This window comes from Taudactylus pleione, unplaced genomic scaffold (genome assembly GCF_031769625.1).
Source record: "Taudactylus pleione unplaced genomic scaffold, aTauple2 ptg000447l, whole genome shotgun sequence".
NCBI classification, from domain to species: domain Eukaryota; kingdom Metazoa; phylum Chordata; class Amphibia; order Anura; family Myobatrachidae; genus Taudactylus; species Taudactylus pleione.
The window spans coordinates 1,350,924-1,370,030 of record NW_028284849.1 but is presented as its reverse complement, the minus strand read 5'-3'; the positions used below and the strand labels follow the sequence as shown (position 1 = coordinate 1,370,030).

The window sequence follows — 19,107 nt, the reverse complement described above, 5'->3', positions numbered from 1 at the left end:
TCCCCAAAAGTGACAGGACTTTTCGCTACTTACCTTTACGCCGGGGTCGCGTTTTCGCCTATTTGAAACGGGGATACGCAGGCACGCGCCCAATAGCTTTTCACTTCCAAAACCTCCGATGACGGTGAAAAAGTCCGACAACTGACTTTTCGCCTCAAATTGAATATGGCCCATAGGGTTCTCCAACAGCTGTGGAGAGACAGTGTTAAATATGGCATGTCATGGGTATACAATTATGACAGCAGGCTGACCACCTTTCATCACATTACAGCCCTTCCAGTCGAAAATAAACAGAACAGAGCGAGAAGTAAAGTAGGTGTATGTCCTATGCGGGCACCCGTGGAAGCGTGCTGAGAGAGGCGGCAAATCTGAAAGTCCTCTATCCCTCTCCATGCTGCGTGCGTCGTGACGTAACCCGCTGGGCGTCAGCTCCTGTGAGTGGTGGTGGTGGGCGGGCTCTGTAGCTCTGCCTCCCTCCCGTGATCACGCCCCGATTGGAATGTTGCGCTCCGGCTGCTTTGATACATTTCAGGGTTTCATTGAGAAAGTGACAATCCCAGCGCGTCTATCCGGGGAGAGGTTGAACAGAAGCCGGCCCACAGCGCCTGGACCACGGGCACCACCTGGTGCACCCACTCAGCCTCCCTCACCGTTATCTGCTCTGCCTCTACCATACACCTGCTCTGCTCAGCTGGATCTTTACCGGCATCAGCCCTGGCCAGCCGAAAAGCTCTTCACTATCCTCGGTGCTCTCTGCATCCTGCCCTGCGGGCTCCGTCACCCCCGGCTTGTCACTAGTAACTCTGCTGGATGACATTGCCCAGTGACAGCCCTTGCATTGGTGCGACTCGAAAGTCTTGCTAACCCAGATCGTCCTCTTGGAGGGTCCTGCCTACCCTTTGACTCAGGATATACCCAAAGGGGGATACTGAGAAGACGCGCTCCTCTGGCAAAAGCACTGCTGAGAGAACATCTAACCGTGCCACAGCCTGCTGAGAGGACATCTGTCAGAGCCTGGTGAGAGGACATCAACCCCTGCCCAGAGCCTGGTGAGAGGACATCTACCCCTGCCCAGAGCCTGGTGAGAGGACATCTACCCCTGCCCAGAGCCTGGTGAGATGAAATCTGTCCCTGCTAGAGTGTGGCGAGTGGTCATCTACCTGATATGAGATATACCCCTGGCAAAGGCAACTGTACAACAATTACTCCTGACAAATGGTGTCTGACTGCTGATAGGACTGCTGCTGCAGTGGGGGAATTTACCCCTTTTGGGGCTGAATACTAAGAAGCCTTTTGCTTCCTTCTCTATGAGGATCATTTCCCTGGCCTGAACATCTGGGTGATCAGAGGGCTGGTGTGGGCATGAGGTCAGCCTGATCATCCTGGCCACCCTGACTGCCCATCACAGAGAGATGTCCAGAAGAAAACAGAGTAATCCTAGACAGATTAAACGTAAGTATGTCACTTACCTCCTTCCCTGCCCATGTAATACAGTGCCATGTCCCCCCACACTGCCACTCACCTCCTTCCCTGCCCATGTAATACAGTGCCTTGTCCCCACACTGCCACTCACCTCCTTCCCTGCCCATGTAATACAGTGCCATGTCCCCAGAACACTGCCACTTACCTTCTTCCCTGCCCACGTAATACAGTGCCATGCCCCCTCCCCCAACACTGCCACTTACCTCCTTCCCTGCCCATGTAAGACGGCCTTGTCCCCCCACTGCCACTCACCTCCTTCCCTGCCCATGTAATACAGTGCTATGTCCCCAGAACACTGCCCCTTACCTCCTTCCCTGCCCACGTAAGACAGTGCCTTGTCCCCGTACTGCCACTCACCTCCTTCCCTGCCCATGTAATACAGTGCCATGTCCCCAGAACACTGCCACTTACCTTCTTCCCTGCCCACGTAATACAGTGCCATGCCCCCTCCCCCAACACTGCCACTTACCTCCTTCCCTGCCCATGTAAGACAGGGCCTTGTCCCCCCACTGCCACTCACCTCCTTCCCTGCCCATGTAATACAGTACCATGTCCCCAGAACACTGCCACTTACCTCCTTCCCTGCCCATGTAATACAGTGCCATGCCCTCCCCCAACTCTGCCACTTACCTCCTTCCCTGTCCATGTAATACAGTGCCATGTCCCCCAAACATTGCCACTCACCACTTCCCCTGCCCATGTAATACATTGCCATGTCCCCCCCACACTGCCACTCGCCTCCTCCCCGGCCCATGTAATACAGTGCCTAGTCTCCCCCACACTGCCACTTACCTCCTCCCCTGCTCATGGAAGACAGTGCCGTACCCCTGCAGGTGTCCACATTCATCCTCTCTTATATTATATACCTGTCTGGTGATACTGTATAGGTAACAGAAATACTTTGTTCAGGGCTCTGTCAGTAGTAGCCTCTTACATGCATTGATGTTTCTGGTAGCAGGAGGTAGGGATGCAGGATGCTGTGTAACTAAGTCTGGATCATACTGTGGTCTGTGTCCCTGTTAAGTAAATGTTTGGTATTGTTCTACAGCATTACATATTGGCAAAGGTGGGCTTACCTTTTGGGTGTTCACATCTGGGGGTGGGGGTCTGGTCTTATGTCCATTTGCACCAGGTATCTTACAGTTCAGGTATGTTTCTTATTGTATACAGTATTATTGGGGTAGGGACAATTACATGTGGCGACCTTTATAAAACTAGATGACATAGGTGTGTACAGTGTGTTATTGTCCTTTTTAACTGCTTATTTTTTAAAAAGTATTTTTAGTACATTAACTGACAGTTGACACATTGTTCTTTTCTGACTGGTTGTATAGTTTCACATTTTAAATGTTACCCCCCTGATTGTGGAACTATAGCTCCCAGCATGCTCCTTCACACTGTTGTGGACCTGCATACAACTTTCACCTGTTAGAGCAGTCTAAGAGGGCTCATCCACATCTACAGAACGCAGCTTGCCCTCTGCCTGGCAGACGCTTATGTCTTTAATGGCAGTGAGCAAACTTTTTTACCTTAGGGGGAAAAAATAACATCTCTGAGGATTCCATCGGAAAGCCAGTTATTGGCTTAGCCTTTTGGACCTGTGAAGTACTAATTTAGACCGTATTCAATTGTTCTGACAGTGGCGGACCTTGATGTTATCTTATGTTACTTGGCATGGTAGGGTGTCAAGATGGCGGACCTGGAAAGGGCTGTGTGTGTAATATTTGTTCTCGATTGCATGGCAATTTAGATGAAAGCTGAGGATCTAATATCAAGAATGAATGGACTATTTGTCATTTCTTTTACTCTATACACTCTAAATTTTAGCAGCTAAGCCCAGTAATAGTAACATTAACTCCTAATGTGCTGGGAGTAAAGCAACTTAATGTTCTGTCGTGTTGACTCCTGTTTCTCATAGTAACAGAAACTTTCCACCTCTAGAGGGCTGTGCAGATACTGTCCAAGCTTTGTAAACATGTTGACCACTATGACATATGTGGGAGTCATTTTAAATCCGTATTTATTTGTACCAGTAGTGCTAAAATAAAGTAGACTTTTTTTTTTATTTTTCTCCGCAATGTATTTTTTTTGCCATTTAATACAGGGCTGGAAATATCCTAATAGCTAGGCGGTCCCAAACGCACTTAAAAAATCAAAATATAAATAGATTTTGTTAGTCCTTTTTAGTAATGGCATTGGATGTACATCTCCCCTGGTGCCTGCTGACTTCTAGATTTGCTGGACTGGCTGTTGAAGTGTAACTTTGTCCACCCCAGGTGTTAGGAGCTGGAGGCTGCTGTCATCCTAAATTGTTGAGAGGTCTGTGGCTTAGTCCCTAACTCTCCCAAGTATGAATATTGTGTATCTCTGGGTCTCCCAAGGTTTTTATTTTCTTCTAAATGCACGCTAATTGGCATATTGTCAAATATACGTTGCTTATCATTTGTAAACTTAGTAGGAGCAGTAATAGGCGGGCTTTTTATTCATCTAAGGGTTACTTTTGTTTGTTTGTTTTCTGTGTGTGATCTGTGTTTCCAGCAGAAACTAGAATGAGTCCTTTTGACGCAAGGTCTGTTATGTAAGGCTCCAGCAGTTTCTAAAATGAAAACTGAGGCACCAGACTTCCAGATTTGCACCCAGAGGGCAGTCTGTGAACCCTGGAGATCCTTCTGAGATGTTTTAGACTGTCATCTGCTCCCAGTCATGTGTTTGATTTTCGTCATGTGGTCCTCGGATATTTCAGTTCATCACACTGGGAGTACAGGCGAAAGAGAATATTTGCGTTGCCTTGTAGACCTAAACCAATGGAGGCACCTGGACTAAAGTTCCAGTTTCATCATTTAAAGTCTCTGTAGTTATAGGTGCCAAACAGGTTACCTCCCCCTGCCCTCCGATTCACCAAAGGCTGTTCACTGCTGCCACTCTGCACATCACATCTGCTCCTGTGAGGAGGTCAGGGTAGGCTGGATTATTGGTTATCGCTATTGTGGTTGAAAACATGTCCTGCAGGGATGTACAGAAGCCCATAGAGTAGGTTTTCTTTATTTGAAGCAGGCTCATAACAGAGTGGAGGCAACAGATTTGTGGGCTGAACCAGTATGTAGAAGCTTTTCAGCCTATTGCAACGTTAGGAAGTCCAGGCATCACGTAGGTACGAGGGGCTTGTTGCCTCTGTGATGTCACAAGTTCCTGGTAAAACACTTTGGGTGATGGGATAGTGTATGCCGAAGTCTATAATCCTCCTTATGGTTACGTTACTGTACTTAGACATGCTGCTTTTGTGGGGAGTATGGATGGGTCATTCTCCAGGGGTCATCTAGGTATAAAAAAATTCGACACCATCCCATGATGAAAATCACCATCTTGCACTTTAGTAAAGTGAAAAATTGCCATAAAAATCTATCCATGGTGAATACTGAGGTCCCCTTATGGTTCAGAAGAGGAGGCCTGATTTTTGTTACTGCACTTAAGTATAATGTGGAGGTCAGTTAGTTTGTTTTATAATTTATATATATATATATATATATATATATATATAGTAACCATACGGAGTGTCCGCACTTGCAGCACCAGAATCGGCTTAGGGGTGCTCAATTAAGGACGAAACAGCCCAAGAAATATAAAAAATGAGAAGAATTGGCACTCACCAGGTAGCTGACAAGAAAATAGTTTTTTAATTACCCATCTTGAGGGAGAAAGTGCATAGAGCCATAAAGTGCAATAGTCAGTCTACGTTTCGGTCCAATGGAGGACCTTCTTCAGGACATCACAGCAGACATGTTTCAGCTTGAAAACGTCTGTCTTTGGTTTTCAAGCTGAAACATGTCTGCTGTGATGTCCTGAAGAAGGTCCTCCATTGGACCAAAACGTAGACTATGACTATTGCACTTTATGGCTGTATGCACTTTCTCCCTCAAGATGGGTAATTAAAAACCAATTTTCTTGTCAGCTACCTGGTGAGTGCCAATTCTTCTCATTTTTTTTTTTATATATAATATATATATATATATATATATATATATATATATTAGGGATGTGCAGGCTCGGATAGGTTCGAGTTTGCACGTTGAGTTCGGATTTTTTCCTCCAAAAAAACGGAACTCAGAAAGAGGCAAAACGTCATCTTGCATGGACGAACATCATCATTCCTGGATTTTGTCCAGGAATGATGATGTTCATCCATGTAAGATGACGTTTTGCCTCTTTCTGAATTCCGTTTTTTTGGAGGGAAAAATCCGAACTCAATGTGCAAACTCGAACCTATCCGAGCCTGCACATTGCTTATATATATATATATATATATATATATATATATTTATCTATATCTCAGATTCATGCTGTAGTACTTTACTGACTCATTGTCTTGTTGTGGCCCTACCATAATTATCTCTGGGCCTCTATTATCACCCCTGATGTCATACAGCAGAGTCTAAAGAGGAAATGGCTACAAATAGCATTGGAGGACTACATCTGGCTCTCGGGGGGCTGCCAATGCAGTGCCCTATAAAATCCAGTACTCCAGCTTGGCTCTGTCTGGTTAAGTACCCCATGCTGGAAGCTGGGATAACCCCTTCTTTAGCTGTTTTGCTCAACACTTGGTATGATAAAGATGTTGATGGAGGTTAAGGTGCTTCAGACATTGCACCAGGATTCATACATAGACCTGTATCCGCACTGCTGCAGCCCACGTGAGTGCCAGACATCAGTTTCAATGTCCAAATAGCAGCACATAAAGATGGGCAAACTGAACAAGCTCCAATTCCCTCGAGTCGAGAGGCTGGATCCCTTCCATCATTTATTATTAGGACAGTCAGGCTGATCTATTTAGAATTCTCATAGTGCATTAGAACAACAGAAAACTCAGCTTTGGCCTACACCCCTCACCAGTGTATCCTCAACTTAGGTAAAGGTGCTTAGTGGGCAGGATTCACCTGTTGTAAAGCAGTGATACCTTGCACAATGAAGGATGACGAGTTGTAGTTAGGTAACAGGTAGGGATCGGGAGGCTGCCTTTCTTTTATGCAATTATTTAAAAGCTGTTTCCATGTTCTGGTTTGATACTCATGTTGATACTCATGTTGTAAAGACTTATGGACCACAGTGCCACGATGAACACATCTCAATAACATTCCACCGATATTACATGTGCCTTCCTGTGGCTCATGTTCTTTATGGAAGAGCCTTTAAGAAGTGCAAAATTCCTCCTAACTGAACCAAGTTTACCACTTCCACTATGTTTGGCTGCTTTTTGGGTCTAAGGGCCTGCATCAGAGATGTACGCTAATGACGCTGCTGTGTCTGTGTACGCAGTGGGTGAGCGAAAATATTCAAATGACGCAGAAGATTGTACTGAGATGCTCACTTGCGGCTCTGCAAATCCAAGCATCTGCGCACAAAGACGAGCATCCTTCGCAGAGCCTTTCGATTATCGGTAACCCTGTGGTCGCGGGAACTGAGCTGCTGGAGACCATTTTGTTGCGTACAGGATCGCAGATGCAGGAGTGACACGCCCCCGAAACGGTCACCACATTCCTGCGTTCTTTGCCGACACACACCTTTACCTCCCACATACGTTCTATGACTGTCAATCACACTGCGAGTAAAAAGTCGCCGCGAGTGACTACGGTAATGTGCCTTGATGCATGCGCGGTACGACTTAAACGCAGGCAAGTTTTACAGATAATCGCTCAGCTGCAGAAGTATCGTCATTGCGCACATCTCTGAATCGGCCCACGTGTCCACTGTACATCAGGACGGCAGCATTGGGGGTTTTTGTTGTTGTGTTTATATTTGCATCACTTCAAACACTTTCCTTTTGGACACTACACCAAGAGGAGCTAGAAAGCACCAGTAATATTGCATATACATCCAGTCACATGTAACCTTATCTCCCCAGCCCAGATACGTGTAGGAGATGGAGAGTCCAGCAGCTCATTACTCCGCTTGCTGTTATGCAGATTATTTTGATAGGGGGTTGGGGGGGGGGGGGGGAGCTGATGTGAAAGGTGAGAAGCTGCTTCTTCCGAGGCCTCGGCTCCCACCCAGATGCTACGCAGGATAACAGCAAGAGCTGCGATCAGCAGCCTGATAAGCTTAAAATATTCCATTATGCAGTCACATCCTGATAGAATCAGTGTGTCGGGACAGGCCTGAATGCAGATCTTATCTGCTGTGACTCTCGCATTCATTGTATTAAAAGGATCACGTGTGTTGCAAAGTATTTCTTCTGAGATCTCACAGCTGCTGCGATCTTATCTTCCGCACACTAGATATTACTCTGCAGCCAGCAGACATATGTGTTTTCTTTTTTTTTTTTTTTCCTGATAATGGTTCTGAAAAAAAAAAAAAAAAGATTCAAATCAAAATTCAAAATAAACCGGACTTTTTCCAGGAGCAGATGGCGAAATGGGATTAGAGTGTGTTTTTTTTTGTAATAATTTTAATTTTGCTAATCTGCCTTGATAATGAAGGCTTGGTGGCAGCTGTGGGATGTTTGCGGGCTGGGTTAGAGGTGGGGGGGCGTCCTGCTTCTCCCAGAACTTTGTCAGTGTTTCTGTGGGCACCTCGTGCCTTGTTTGCTCTGCAGAGATCTAGGCTGCAGATAAGGAGGCGATTTAGGGATGGCAGAAGTAACTGCCTGATAAAGCTGGTTTATCTGACGGGGGAAGTAATTGCAATCCTGAAGTTCTATCTACCTGTCTGGGTTTTTCCAGAAGCGATTATTACATTGATAAATCTGAATCTTTCGCTCTCTCTCCTACTGTCCCCTTTTTCTCTTTCCAAATCCCTCAGCCCATTTCCTACTCTGTTTCCTCTTACCAACTTCCTCCACTATTAACCCCTTTGCTAATAGCAGAGAGGGATAATGAAATGACAGAGCAGTCACTCATTTTTTTTTTGGGGGGGGGGGGGTGTTTGGTTCCAAGGTGGTCACAGAGTTAGTAATGAGCAGTTGCACTAGAACGCAGTTGGTATTCACTAATAATTAGCTATATCATACACTTTTGTGCCAGCGAGTGAGGGGTTAATGAACCTCCCACGCGTTTGATGTGCCAGGGCGGTTGGGCAGCCGTTCTGTCTGCTGTTATACAATACTGATCTTTTGTGTGATAACGGCAGGGTTCTTACGTCAGGACGCCAAGCAGGTACCATGCAGCCTGTCGCTCTTCTCCTGCTGGGTGCCATCTGTTGACCAAGGATGAACTCAATGGTGAGCGTGAGGGCCAGGATGTGGTCCACTCAGCACAAAGTAACACTACCTCTATATTTTTCGGTAGATTCCTGCTCTCCGTATCACCTACTGTAGTCTATAGGTGCCCACACACCCTACCAATGTCATGTCTACTCTCTTTTTGGAGTAATTGGAACAGATTATATTGATCCAGAGAAGTCTGCTGTTATCGGTCAGGAAGCTGTTCTATATTCTTTGGGGTTGATGGTAAATTTAACTGGACAAAAGACAGGATTTAAACTGGGGCACAATATGCTGGTGATGATATTTCCTCTCCATGGGGGGGAATTCAATTCAGTGCGATGTTGAATAGCCGCGGGAGGGAACTCCCGCAGGTATTCAATACACCGCTCTGTTTGGGCGGGCAAAGGATTTCATCCCTGGAGATGCGAGGAGAAATCCGATAAAAGTGCAGGACGCGCAGCTGTTATACTGCTTAGCTTGGCGCGAACAGCCGCGCGCCCGGCACTATAGTCAGAGAATGCCCGTCCTCGCGCCTAAACACCCTTGTTAAATCGCGAGAGCTGGCATTCTCCAGCATAACAGCGCACTGAATTGAATAGCTCCGGGAGCTCCCTCCCGGCGCTATTCAATTCGCGTTGAATTGAATAAACAACCCCCCCCTCATGGTCACATCACAACTTTTATTCTCCATCCCAAAACATACAGCTAGTTTAATTGGTTCAGACTAATTTGACTGTGTCTCTGGCAGAGAATTTAGGGCCTGATTCAGACCCGCTCGCGGGTCGATGGTGGGGCACTGCGCAAGCGAGAGCCCCGGAGCAAGTGAGAAATTCACTCGCTGCTAACGGGGCGCCTGTCGATGTTGATCGATGGCTCGCCCTGTTTTGTAGGCGGGAAGGGGGGGTAGCTGGTCAAACGGAGGTGTTCCTGAAGGAACGCCTCCGTTTGACATCACGCCACTAGTGATGTCAGTAGTGAGCTTCCTGCTCTATTAGAGCAGGAAGCTCACTGGGGCTTGCGGGAACGAGACCCTACCACAAGGGTCTTGTCGCAAGCCCAATGGTCACAACCATCACCTGGCCGCTCACAAAAGCTGTACATGGTCACCCACAGCTTAGCGAGCGGCCAGGAGGCCAGGTAAAGAAAAAAAAAAAAACAGCCACCCTGATTCAGAGCGAGCGCTCGCTTTTTGCAAGCCCCTCTGAATCAGGCACTTAGATTGTAGGCTGCATTGCGGCAGGGACTGAAGTAAATGAAGAATCGCCCACTGTACAGTACTGTGAATTATGTTTATGTTATATAAATAGTAACACTCATGTCTGGCTGAAAGGAAGCTAGTATATATACAGCGTTTATGGGTAATTCCTTGCAGAAGTTGGCCCAGAGTATACTCCCCTTCCCTAGCGAGGCCAGGACACCACTACCTGTACTCTGCTGCAGAGTCGGTGGGAACACGTCTGACTTATTGCTGGACTCCAGTCCCTGGCCTCTGCCATGGCAGTGCTTTCGCCAGTCTCTTGCCACATCTGGGCTCCCATCCGTAGCATGGACATGGATAAGCATATGTTGTCTTTCTTCACTCCCACAACCCACTGACCCCAGTGGCATTGCTGTGTGACTGGATTCATTTGATTGCATTTTAGCACTAGAACAGAAAACTATTTGACTGATGGACACAACGTCTTCCAATAGAGCTGCGTGTGCTGGTGATTGTTGGAGCTGGAGACTCGCACTTACTTAATAACTGGACTGGTGCAACTTACCCACTCTGATCCCGGAGTTTCTGAAAGAGCGCGTTGCTGCGTGAGGCAGATTAGGAGAGGACATGGTCGTTTCCAGATTTTTTCCGTTCTTTAACGGGATTGAGAGGTTATGACCGAAACTCTGTAAACGTCCGACTCATCCTGATCCTCTTTTGATATAAATGGATAAATCTCAAATGATCATCAAATGAAGAGAATTAATTACACAGAGCAAAATGGCGGTCCAGCGCCCGAACTTATTTGAAATAAATCTGGGGAATTTGGGGGCTAACCCTTTGGTACGGTACCAATGACGGGCAGATCCCAGAGTCCATGGTTTCTGCATCTTTCTGTCTGTACAAGTAGAACAGCAGAGTGCGAGTTATGATGACTCTTGTTAAGCTCCACAACCTCCTGCTGTAACATTTTACTAACTAGCTCCATCCCCCAGGCTACTTCTCAGTGCACCTGCTTTCCCCTATAATAAACGTCATATTAACTAGGGGCCTGATTCAGAGCCACTCGTAAGCGGCAGCTCGTTCGCTCCGAGCGATGTTTGCCCAACTGCGCATGCGTACGGATCGTTATACGCATGCGCGAACCAGTCAGTGCGGTCGAAATTCATGTGCTCGCAAAATAGCGAATGCCTGCTAATTTGAGTGACAGAAAGAGGCGTATGTGGGTGGTATCAGGGGAAGGTGCTTGAAAACGGGGAGTGGAAATAAGAACGCAGGCGTGCTTAAAGGTCAAAACGGGCGTTTTATGGGTGTGCATAATTAAAAAAGCAGCGTCATTGACCACGTCACTGGGTTATTTTATAGTCAGAACTGCTCGCAAAATTGTGGTAGCAAAAACCGACCACAAGAATAGCGAGCAGTTCATACCCTGTTCGATGTACTCGATTAATCTAATAAATAGCGGACATGGCATAGGATGCGAGCGGCCAGGGGGCGTAGTTTGCCAAAAAACGACCGCAAGTTTTGTTCGCTCGTTCAGACCTAGAGGCGTGAACAGACCGCAAACAGCGAACGGTTCATTTGAATATCCACCCCTATTTTCAGGACGAGTGAGCGCTAATTGCGTCCAGCTCTGAATGAGGGCCTATGTGCGCTATTTTATAATTGTGGTAGGCAGGATCAATCACAAGCCACATGAAAAATAGCTGCATTAGGGGACCACAACTTCCATTGCAAAATTTGTAGTGTTTTACATCTAGAGATCATAGGTGGATAGTAGGAAATATTAAGAGAGACCAGCAAAGTGTTTCTGTGGCAAAGATGTCTACAAAAATTGGAAAGAACTCCCAGGGAAAGATTCCCACGTGGCGGGTATTGTATATATAACGGGAAGTTATTGCCACGTGACGTGTATTGTATAACCCACAAGGCATGATTTCCACGTGGCGGGTATATCGTAAACCTCAGGACAAGTCTTACGTGGCAGGTATATGTATAAACCCCAGGACATGAGTCCCACGTGATGGGTATTGCGTAAACCCCAGGGCAAGAGTCCCACGTGGCAGGTATTGTATAAACCCCAGGACAAGAGTCCCACATGGCGGGTATTGTATAAAACCCAGGGCAAGAGTCCCAAATGGTAGGATTTTGTATAAACCCCCGGGCAAGAGTCCGAAGTGGTGGGTATTGTATAAACCCCCCGGCAAGAGTCCGATGTTGCGGGTATTGTATAAACCCCAGGGCAAGAGTCCGATGTGGCGGGTATTGTATAAACCCCAGAGCAAGAGTCCGACGTGGCGGGTATTGTATAAACCCCAAGGCAAGAGTCCAACGTGGCGGGTATTGTATAAACCCCGGGGCAAGAGTCCGACGTGGCAGGTATTGTATAAACCTCGGGGAAAGAGTCCGACGTGGCGGGTATTGTATGGAAATAAAGTAGTTCAAAAAGTTACTAATTTTTCAAAATATTGGTAAACGACCAAAACAAGTTAAAAAGAAAATATAAAATTAAATTAAAAACTGCACTCCAAAAAGATGCACCTCCAGAATGGAGTCGTGTATGCGTTTTTGTAAATTTAAGATGAAACCAATTATATAAATGACATTTTAGAAATAAAATATCTTTTTAACTAACTACAAAGTACACAATATTTAAATGTATTTATTAAACTTTACTTATATAGAGCTGTTGAGCTTCATTATTGGGGAGGGGAGCGATTGGACAGAGTTAGCGTGTCACTTTATTTTGCATGGTGAGATAAATAGACCTCAATATGTTAGTGGGGGGGGGGGCACATTTTTAGGCGTGTCTGGAGGAGGGCTGTTTCTGAAATGGTGTAAGGTTGGATTGTGTACCGATGTAGATTTTTCAGTCTCTCCATACATGGAGACACAATCCTATATTGCAGAGGCGTTTCCTGGGAGGGCTGCATGGGTACTCACTGTTATGTTCGCGGGCCGTCCGTCTAGGCACGTCCTTTATTGAGTGTCCGATGCTCTCCACAAATGGCCCCTCACTGCGTATCGCTTTATACAACCAAAACTAATTTACACAGCATCCAAAGAAAATGTTGCTTTAAACCAGGCCGGTGTAGACTGACGAGTGTAAATGACTGATTTCCTATACCCCAAAAAAGATTTTACCAAATTATATTGTATCTTTACTTCTATTCGTAAAAATCACCTTGAACATATTACATTGAACACAGTAATGTTTGACGTTCTCTATATACCTGGCTCATCTAAGATAATACTTGACTACTGTTGGGAGACTACTGTCCTTATGTTCCTACCTGCGCAATGCAGCCATTTGCAGTATCACGCAGTGGGGGCAGGTCTAAAATGGCAATGCCGCCACAAGGGGTCCGCTGCGCCTTACAAAGTTCAGTCTTAAATTATTTGTTTTTCAGAAATTGTCTTATTTAGATTTTAGAGTGTAAGCTTGTATTTAGCGCTGCTGAATATGTTGGTGGTACATAGATAGAGATTTCATGCTAGGAAACTTTGTATTCTTGTGTATGTAAATGCCATCACCCATTCCCCATGAATATTATTAAGAACTTTGCTTTGATCCATGTTTCTGTTTGGAAGTCAGCTCTGTCTCCTGATTGGCCAGCTGAGAGAATGGGAGGGGTTGTGTTCCAAGCTTTGTTCTGTTATTGGTAAGATGCAACCGATAACAGCTGGGAACTGATGGGACCAGAGATTAGTCTCCATGATGTGCCTTTTAGCATTAACCCTTTCAAAAGTACGCCCTCTGGGGAAAGTTGTGAGGCTGGAACTAAACCAGAGGTCGAGCAGTACTTTAATAATTTATTCCAACCGAGGAACGATGTGGAGATGTTATCACTCAATTCATTCGCTCTTTACAGATCTTCTGTTAATTGTAATTCTCTCTCTTCCTCCTCCCAAAACAGTGTCAGCCGTAGAGCGGACCAGATTGTGCTCTGAATCCATGTTCATCATCATAGCACAAGGGCCATCTCTTTAAAGTGAAGGATTGGGAGTGCTACACTACCCTTTCCTCCATAGGATCGCAAAATGCCATGCATAAACCTGGATGGTGACCACACAAATATTGGGGGTCTCCAGCACCCCCATAGCTGTTTACTAGCAATTCAGGAGCACCCATGGGGGGATATATTATGGATTGTGAATGGCTAAAGGCGCCTTTTTTCTGCAATTTATTTATATGGGCAAGTTGCAAAATCGATGTAAAATTGCCCGAAAACCGTAGATTGCAGACGCGAGTCTATCCGCAAGTCTTTCAGTGTTCTGAATGACAATCTATGGATTTACAAAGTTACGAGATCACAAACTGCAGCCAAACATGCTGGGTAAATACCATTGCCAGACAATAGACGTGCCTCTTGCCAGTGAGATTTTTGCACGTTCATGCTGGCACGTGTTGTGCTACAAGTCTGACATTATAATTGGTGCCTCCATCATTAATGGCCCCAGTTAACATAAAAATATTTTTGCCACCACTATTTAATCCGTAATTAATATAAATTTTTTTATAATTTTTTTATTATTATTATTATTATTATTGTTTGTCCCCAATCATAAATTAAATAATTGTGCCAAAAAAATGTATTTATTATTTGGACCCAGTAATTAGTATCAACGAGATACATATGTTTAATATGCTCCTTTATTCTTATGTTCTGGTCAGACTCTATGCAGTATAAGCAATCTAGCCATCCAGAGCCATTTTTGGGTCGTTATTGACTCAAATTGAAGAAGAACCCACCAAATCGCAAAGTATTGCACCCGTCTATATGGAGGACAAAATTCCTGTGAGTTATAACTCGCCAACCAATTTGTACCCATCTTGCCTTTGTTGCTTGTGTATTGGTAGGATGCATTCTCATTCATTCAAGTTACTTTCCAACTGTGTCTAGGTCACTCATTCACTATAAAATACGTTCTGAGTAAAGGATAAAAAAAAAAATAAATTGCTCAAAATGCCATATAATCTGTAGAAATATCGTTGGGTTGTTTGACCTGTTTTTCTACTTGACCCATATGGGTAAAATTACTAAAGGGCGTTTTTAATCGATATAAAATTTATCAAAATTAATGTTGTGTTAATACTGTACATAAAAAAACAGATAAAAAATTGTCTGTTTGGTAAATGTGTGATTTAGCCCCAGAAACGCAACACCGATTTTGATCGATTTAAATCGATCAAAATCTATTAAAATCGACCTTTAGTAAATATACCCCTTGGTTGTCTGGCTGCGGCCGTTTGGGGAGTGGGCAGGGCGGGTCCAGAGTCTGTCTTCTGATGCAGTCTTCCTGGCCTCAAATATGGAGCCACCAGGGGCAGTCTCGATAACCTCAGGGTCTCGCAGATGATCTGATCAGGCCCAAAACTAATTTGAACGTATGGTAGCAGGAACGTGCGAGACGTTCCTATGCGGGGACTGGGAGCAGTTGCGTATATAAACGTCCAGCCACTCACATATGGGGTAGATGTACTAAGCTCTGGAAAGTGATAAATTACCAACCAATCAGCTCCTAACTGTCATGTGTTTGAAAAATGACAGAAGCTGAGTGGCTGGTACTTTCATTACCCTCCAGTGTATCACTTTCCAGAGATTAGTACATCTGCCCCAGGAGGTCGTACTTGGAAATAGAATCTGCACCTGCCAATTTGGCTGGAGAAAGCTTCGATGGTGTATTTAAAGACGCACCAGATGATAATGCCGCGTCTTTAGACGCTGCGAGTGGGCATCTCAGAACTTGCACATTTGGATGCACACCAGGGAAAGGCTTTGTGGCATCATTAGCATAATGTCGCAGGCGCAATTGCTGCAAAATACGCAAAGAGGGGCGACTCTGAATCGGGCCTTGTACGCACAGCTGATATTTATTATGAGTGGTTTGTTCAAAAGTTTGGGCACCATTCCAGTTGATCCAGTTTTTGATTAATACGTTCTAATAGAACTGCTTGTAAGCTGCCCTGATATTGGCTGCAGACGACCTGAACAAAGGTTTAGCTTACCCCAGACCAGTGCTCCGCAGTGCAGCGCGTCTTACACATGGGCCCTCATTCAGAGCCGCTCGCTCTGAATGAGGGCGGCCGTTTTTTTTTTTCTTGTAGCCGGCCTCCTGGCCGCTCGCTAAGCTGTGGGTGACCACCCACAGCTTTAGCGAGAGGCCAGGTGATGGTCGCGAGTATCTTGACAATCGCGACCATCAGGGCTTGCGACGAGACCCTTGTGGTAGGGTCTCATCTGCCACAAGCCCCAGTGAGCTTTCGGCTCTAATAGAGCCGGAAGCTTGCTACTGACATCACTGGTGATGTCAGTAGAGCCGCCCCGAAACGGCAGGCGTTCCTTCGGGAAAGCCTCCGTTTGGCCAGCCACCCCGCCTACAAAACGGGGCGAGCTGTTGATCAACATCGACAGCCGCCCCATTTTGTAGCGAGCCCCAGAGCGAGAGAATTTCTCTCTCGCTCCGGAGCGTGTGCAGTGCCCCACCATCGACCCGCTTGTGAGCAGGTCTGAATGAGGGCCATGGTCTGCACAGAAGAGATGTCAGAAGGAATGTCTATCATCCACCTCTGCAGAATACAACCCATTACTGGGATACGCCAGAAACTTTTTGGATGAAAGGACTGTGGAATATTAAAACAAAAATATAAACTCTTTGTCCACAGCCAGAAAAGTTATTCGGAACATGTGGAAATAATTCCCATCCCTTAAACCGTTACAAGTGTCACTTCTCTATCCGCCTGTAAATAGTTTCTGTAGAAAGGATGAGTTCTCATGTCCGTGTTTATTAGGCTAAAGTGCAACATGTTCTGCATCGGAATACATTTTAATGTGTTTTTAAAGTAACAGTAGACACAAGGTGCCCATCCACTAGGCGATTAAACGTTAACGATGTCGTAATCATTCATTAATCATTTGAAGATCGTTCACTAAAATTTCCAAAACCACCAGCGATGCGCGTGCCCGCTGGTCGTTTTAGACCGTCTATCATCGTGCAAACATGCTGATCAACCTGAGGACAGCATGTTAGCAGATGATTGATGTTCCTACACTGAACGGCTGCTCATAGGCACATCACATAATAAACAGACAGACAGACGACTGCATAATTACAATGTCTATAATCGTGCAGTCTTTGTGTTCTAGTGGAATGGCAGCATAAAGCTGGGTACACACTGACAGATACATTGGTCGATCAATTGATCGGCCAATGTATCTGCAGCCCGTCGGGCAGTGTATACCCGCGATATGTCGGTGAACGTCGGCGTTCGCTTTGGCTGTGCTGCACAGCCGATGGACAGATATGTCTGCAGACATATCTGTCCATCGGCAGGTGTGTACGGGCGGTCGGTAGACCGCCCGTACACACATAGCGGCAGCCGCGAGGAGGGGGCGGGACACGCCCCCTGGTCGCCGAGACCTGCGGGCAGGCACAGATGATGGTTGTTCAGTGTGCGCGAACAACTATCATCTGCAGATATATCTGTATAGTGTGTACCCACCTTTACACATAATGAAACAGAAGGTGAGAGGGGCCCTGCTCAATGCATTGTATAATCTAAAAGATTAATTGATAATGTGTGTTGATATCTAACCATCTCTGCTGTACAGGTCTTCCTGCTTCCTTTACGGTATCTTATGCAATGTGTTTTAAGATCTTGCCGGCTGATAATAGTGGCAGGCAGCGTGATCTGGACCTGATATTCTAGTACATTCACCTGCATGCCACTCTGTGGCCCCCATGTAACACTGTGTGCTATGTGTGGATGCCTTAATAATCAAATCCTCCTCACCAACAAACTCTCACCCAAATACTGCAGCTCCTACCGTGTTCTGCAGTCTGTCCTGCTTGCTTTTAATGGAACTCTTACAGATGTGGGTGTCATTTGCTGCACAACGGGGCTTTAGTATGTTTCCTCTTAGATTGCTAGCTCTTGTGGGCAGAGTAGTGAGTCCATTTGTATTAAGTTCTTATGCTGTAATTAATGTAGATTTTATTTATCCATGGTTGGTACTTTAATAATAATAAGATTATGATGATGATCTATATAATAAAACTGACCGCTGATAGAAATTATGCCACTTGGTATGGCGTTCCTACGTGTGCCGCAGTGACAGGACATACCACCTGGACATTGGGACTGGCCACTGGGAGTAGGTAAAATGGGAGGGACAGGGTAGCGGTAGCTGAGGTGACCCAGCTGCTGGCTCCATTTACTAGATATACCTTATGTACTTGTAGTGCTTCATTTATTGTTGTTGTTGTTTTTTTTTTTTTTTAAAGATAATTGTTTTCCGTAAATGGTGTTTCTGCCTATTGACTCCTTGGCTAAGCTACAATACTAATATTGGCCACAGATTGATCAGGGTGTCCAGTTAGATACTTAGGGGCCGTATTCAATTCGTTTTGCCTCGGTTTAAAAGTTCCGCCTACCCGACTTTTCGCCTACATCACGTGTTTTGGACGCAAAAACTTATCGTGCGCGTCCCCGCTTTTCGCTGTATTCAATTACTAACCAGGCGGAAACGGCAAGCAGCGAATGTAAAACAGGCGAAAAGCACTGTCAGAATAGGGGAAATCAGTCTGAACCCCCCAGAAAGATGCACTAACATTGGGGATCAATAGCCCTAATAAAACTATTTGGGGTACTGAAGTTGGTTAAAATCCTTGTTATTAGCGTCCTTGTAAAAGTGGTGAGGAATGGCATTAAGCAGTATTTGTTGGTGAAAATAAGTAATCTTGTCAAATTTGGGGTACCTGAAAATGGGTGATAGCATCTATTAGTGTCTAAAGTGAAGTTTTAAAATACATGAAAAACGCACCTGTTCCATGCACCTGCAATCCCAAAAACACCTGACCCATCCTTGCAGACCCCTAAGAAGGCTATTTTGCTAGTGTTTATGCTTGTACCCCCACTTTTTACTTTTTCACCCCGAAAATGAAAGTACTTTTTTGGGGAGCTCTTATGTTTTTTTCCCCAGGTTTTTGGACACAGTTGTCCTTTGGGGGGCTGTCCCAAGGGTCCTGAGTGGTTTTCCCCATGTTTGCACCCCTAAATAAAAAATTTACACTTATATTCACCTGCTATTTTAGGCAAATCTTTTTTGCCTATTACATTGCATTGACTTTCCGCGTAGGCGAAAACCGTCTGGAATTGAATTTGGAGATAAGTTCAGACCATGTGAAAAGCTCCGATCGGCGATACTTTATGGCGGAAATCGGCTTTTCA

The 19,107-nt window shown here is 45.4% G+C and overlaps 1 protein-coding gene across 1 annotated transcript in view; it reads left to right on the top strand.

Moving 5' to 3' along the window:
- The first annotated feature begins 492 nt into the window (after nt 1-492).
- Nucleotides 493-19,107, top strand: part of ZFPM1 (zinc finger protein, FOG family member 1) — a 137,987-nt gene continuing 119,372 nt past the window's right edge. Inside the window, exon 1 of the mRNA XM_088448006.1 lies at nt 493-1,452. Within this exon, the coding sequence (XP_088304132.1) occupies nt 1,413-1,452 (40 nt within the window). The 5' untranslated portion in view covers nt 493-1,412. The remainder of the gene's footprint in view (nt 1,453-19,107) is intronic.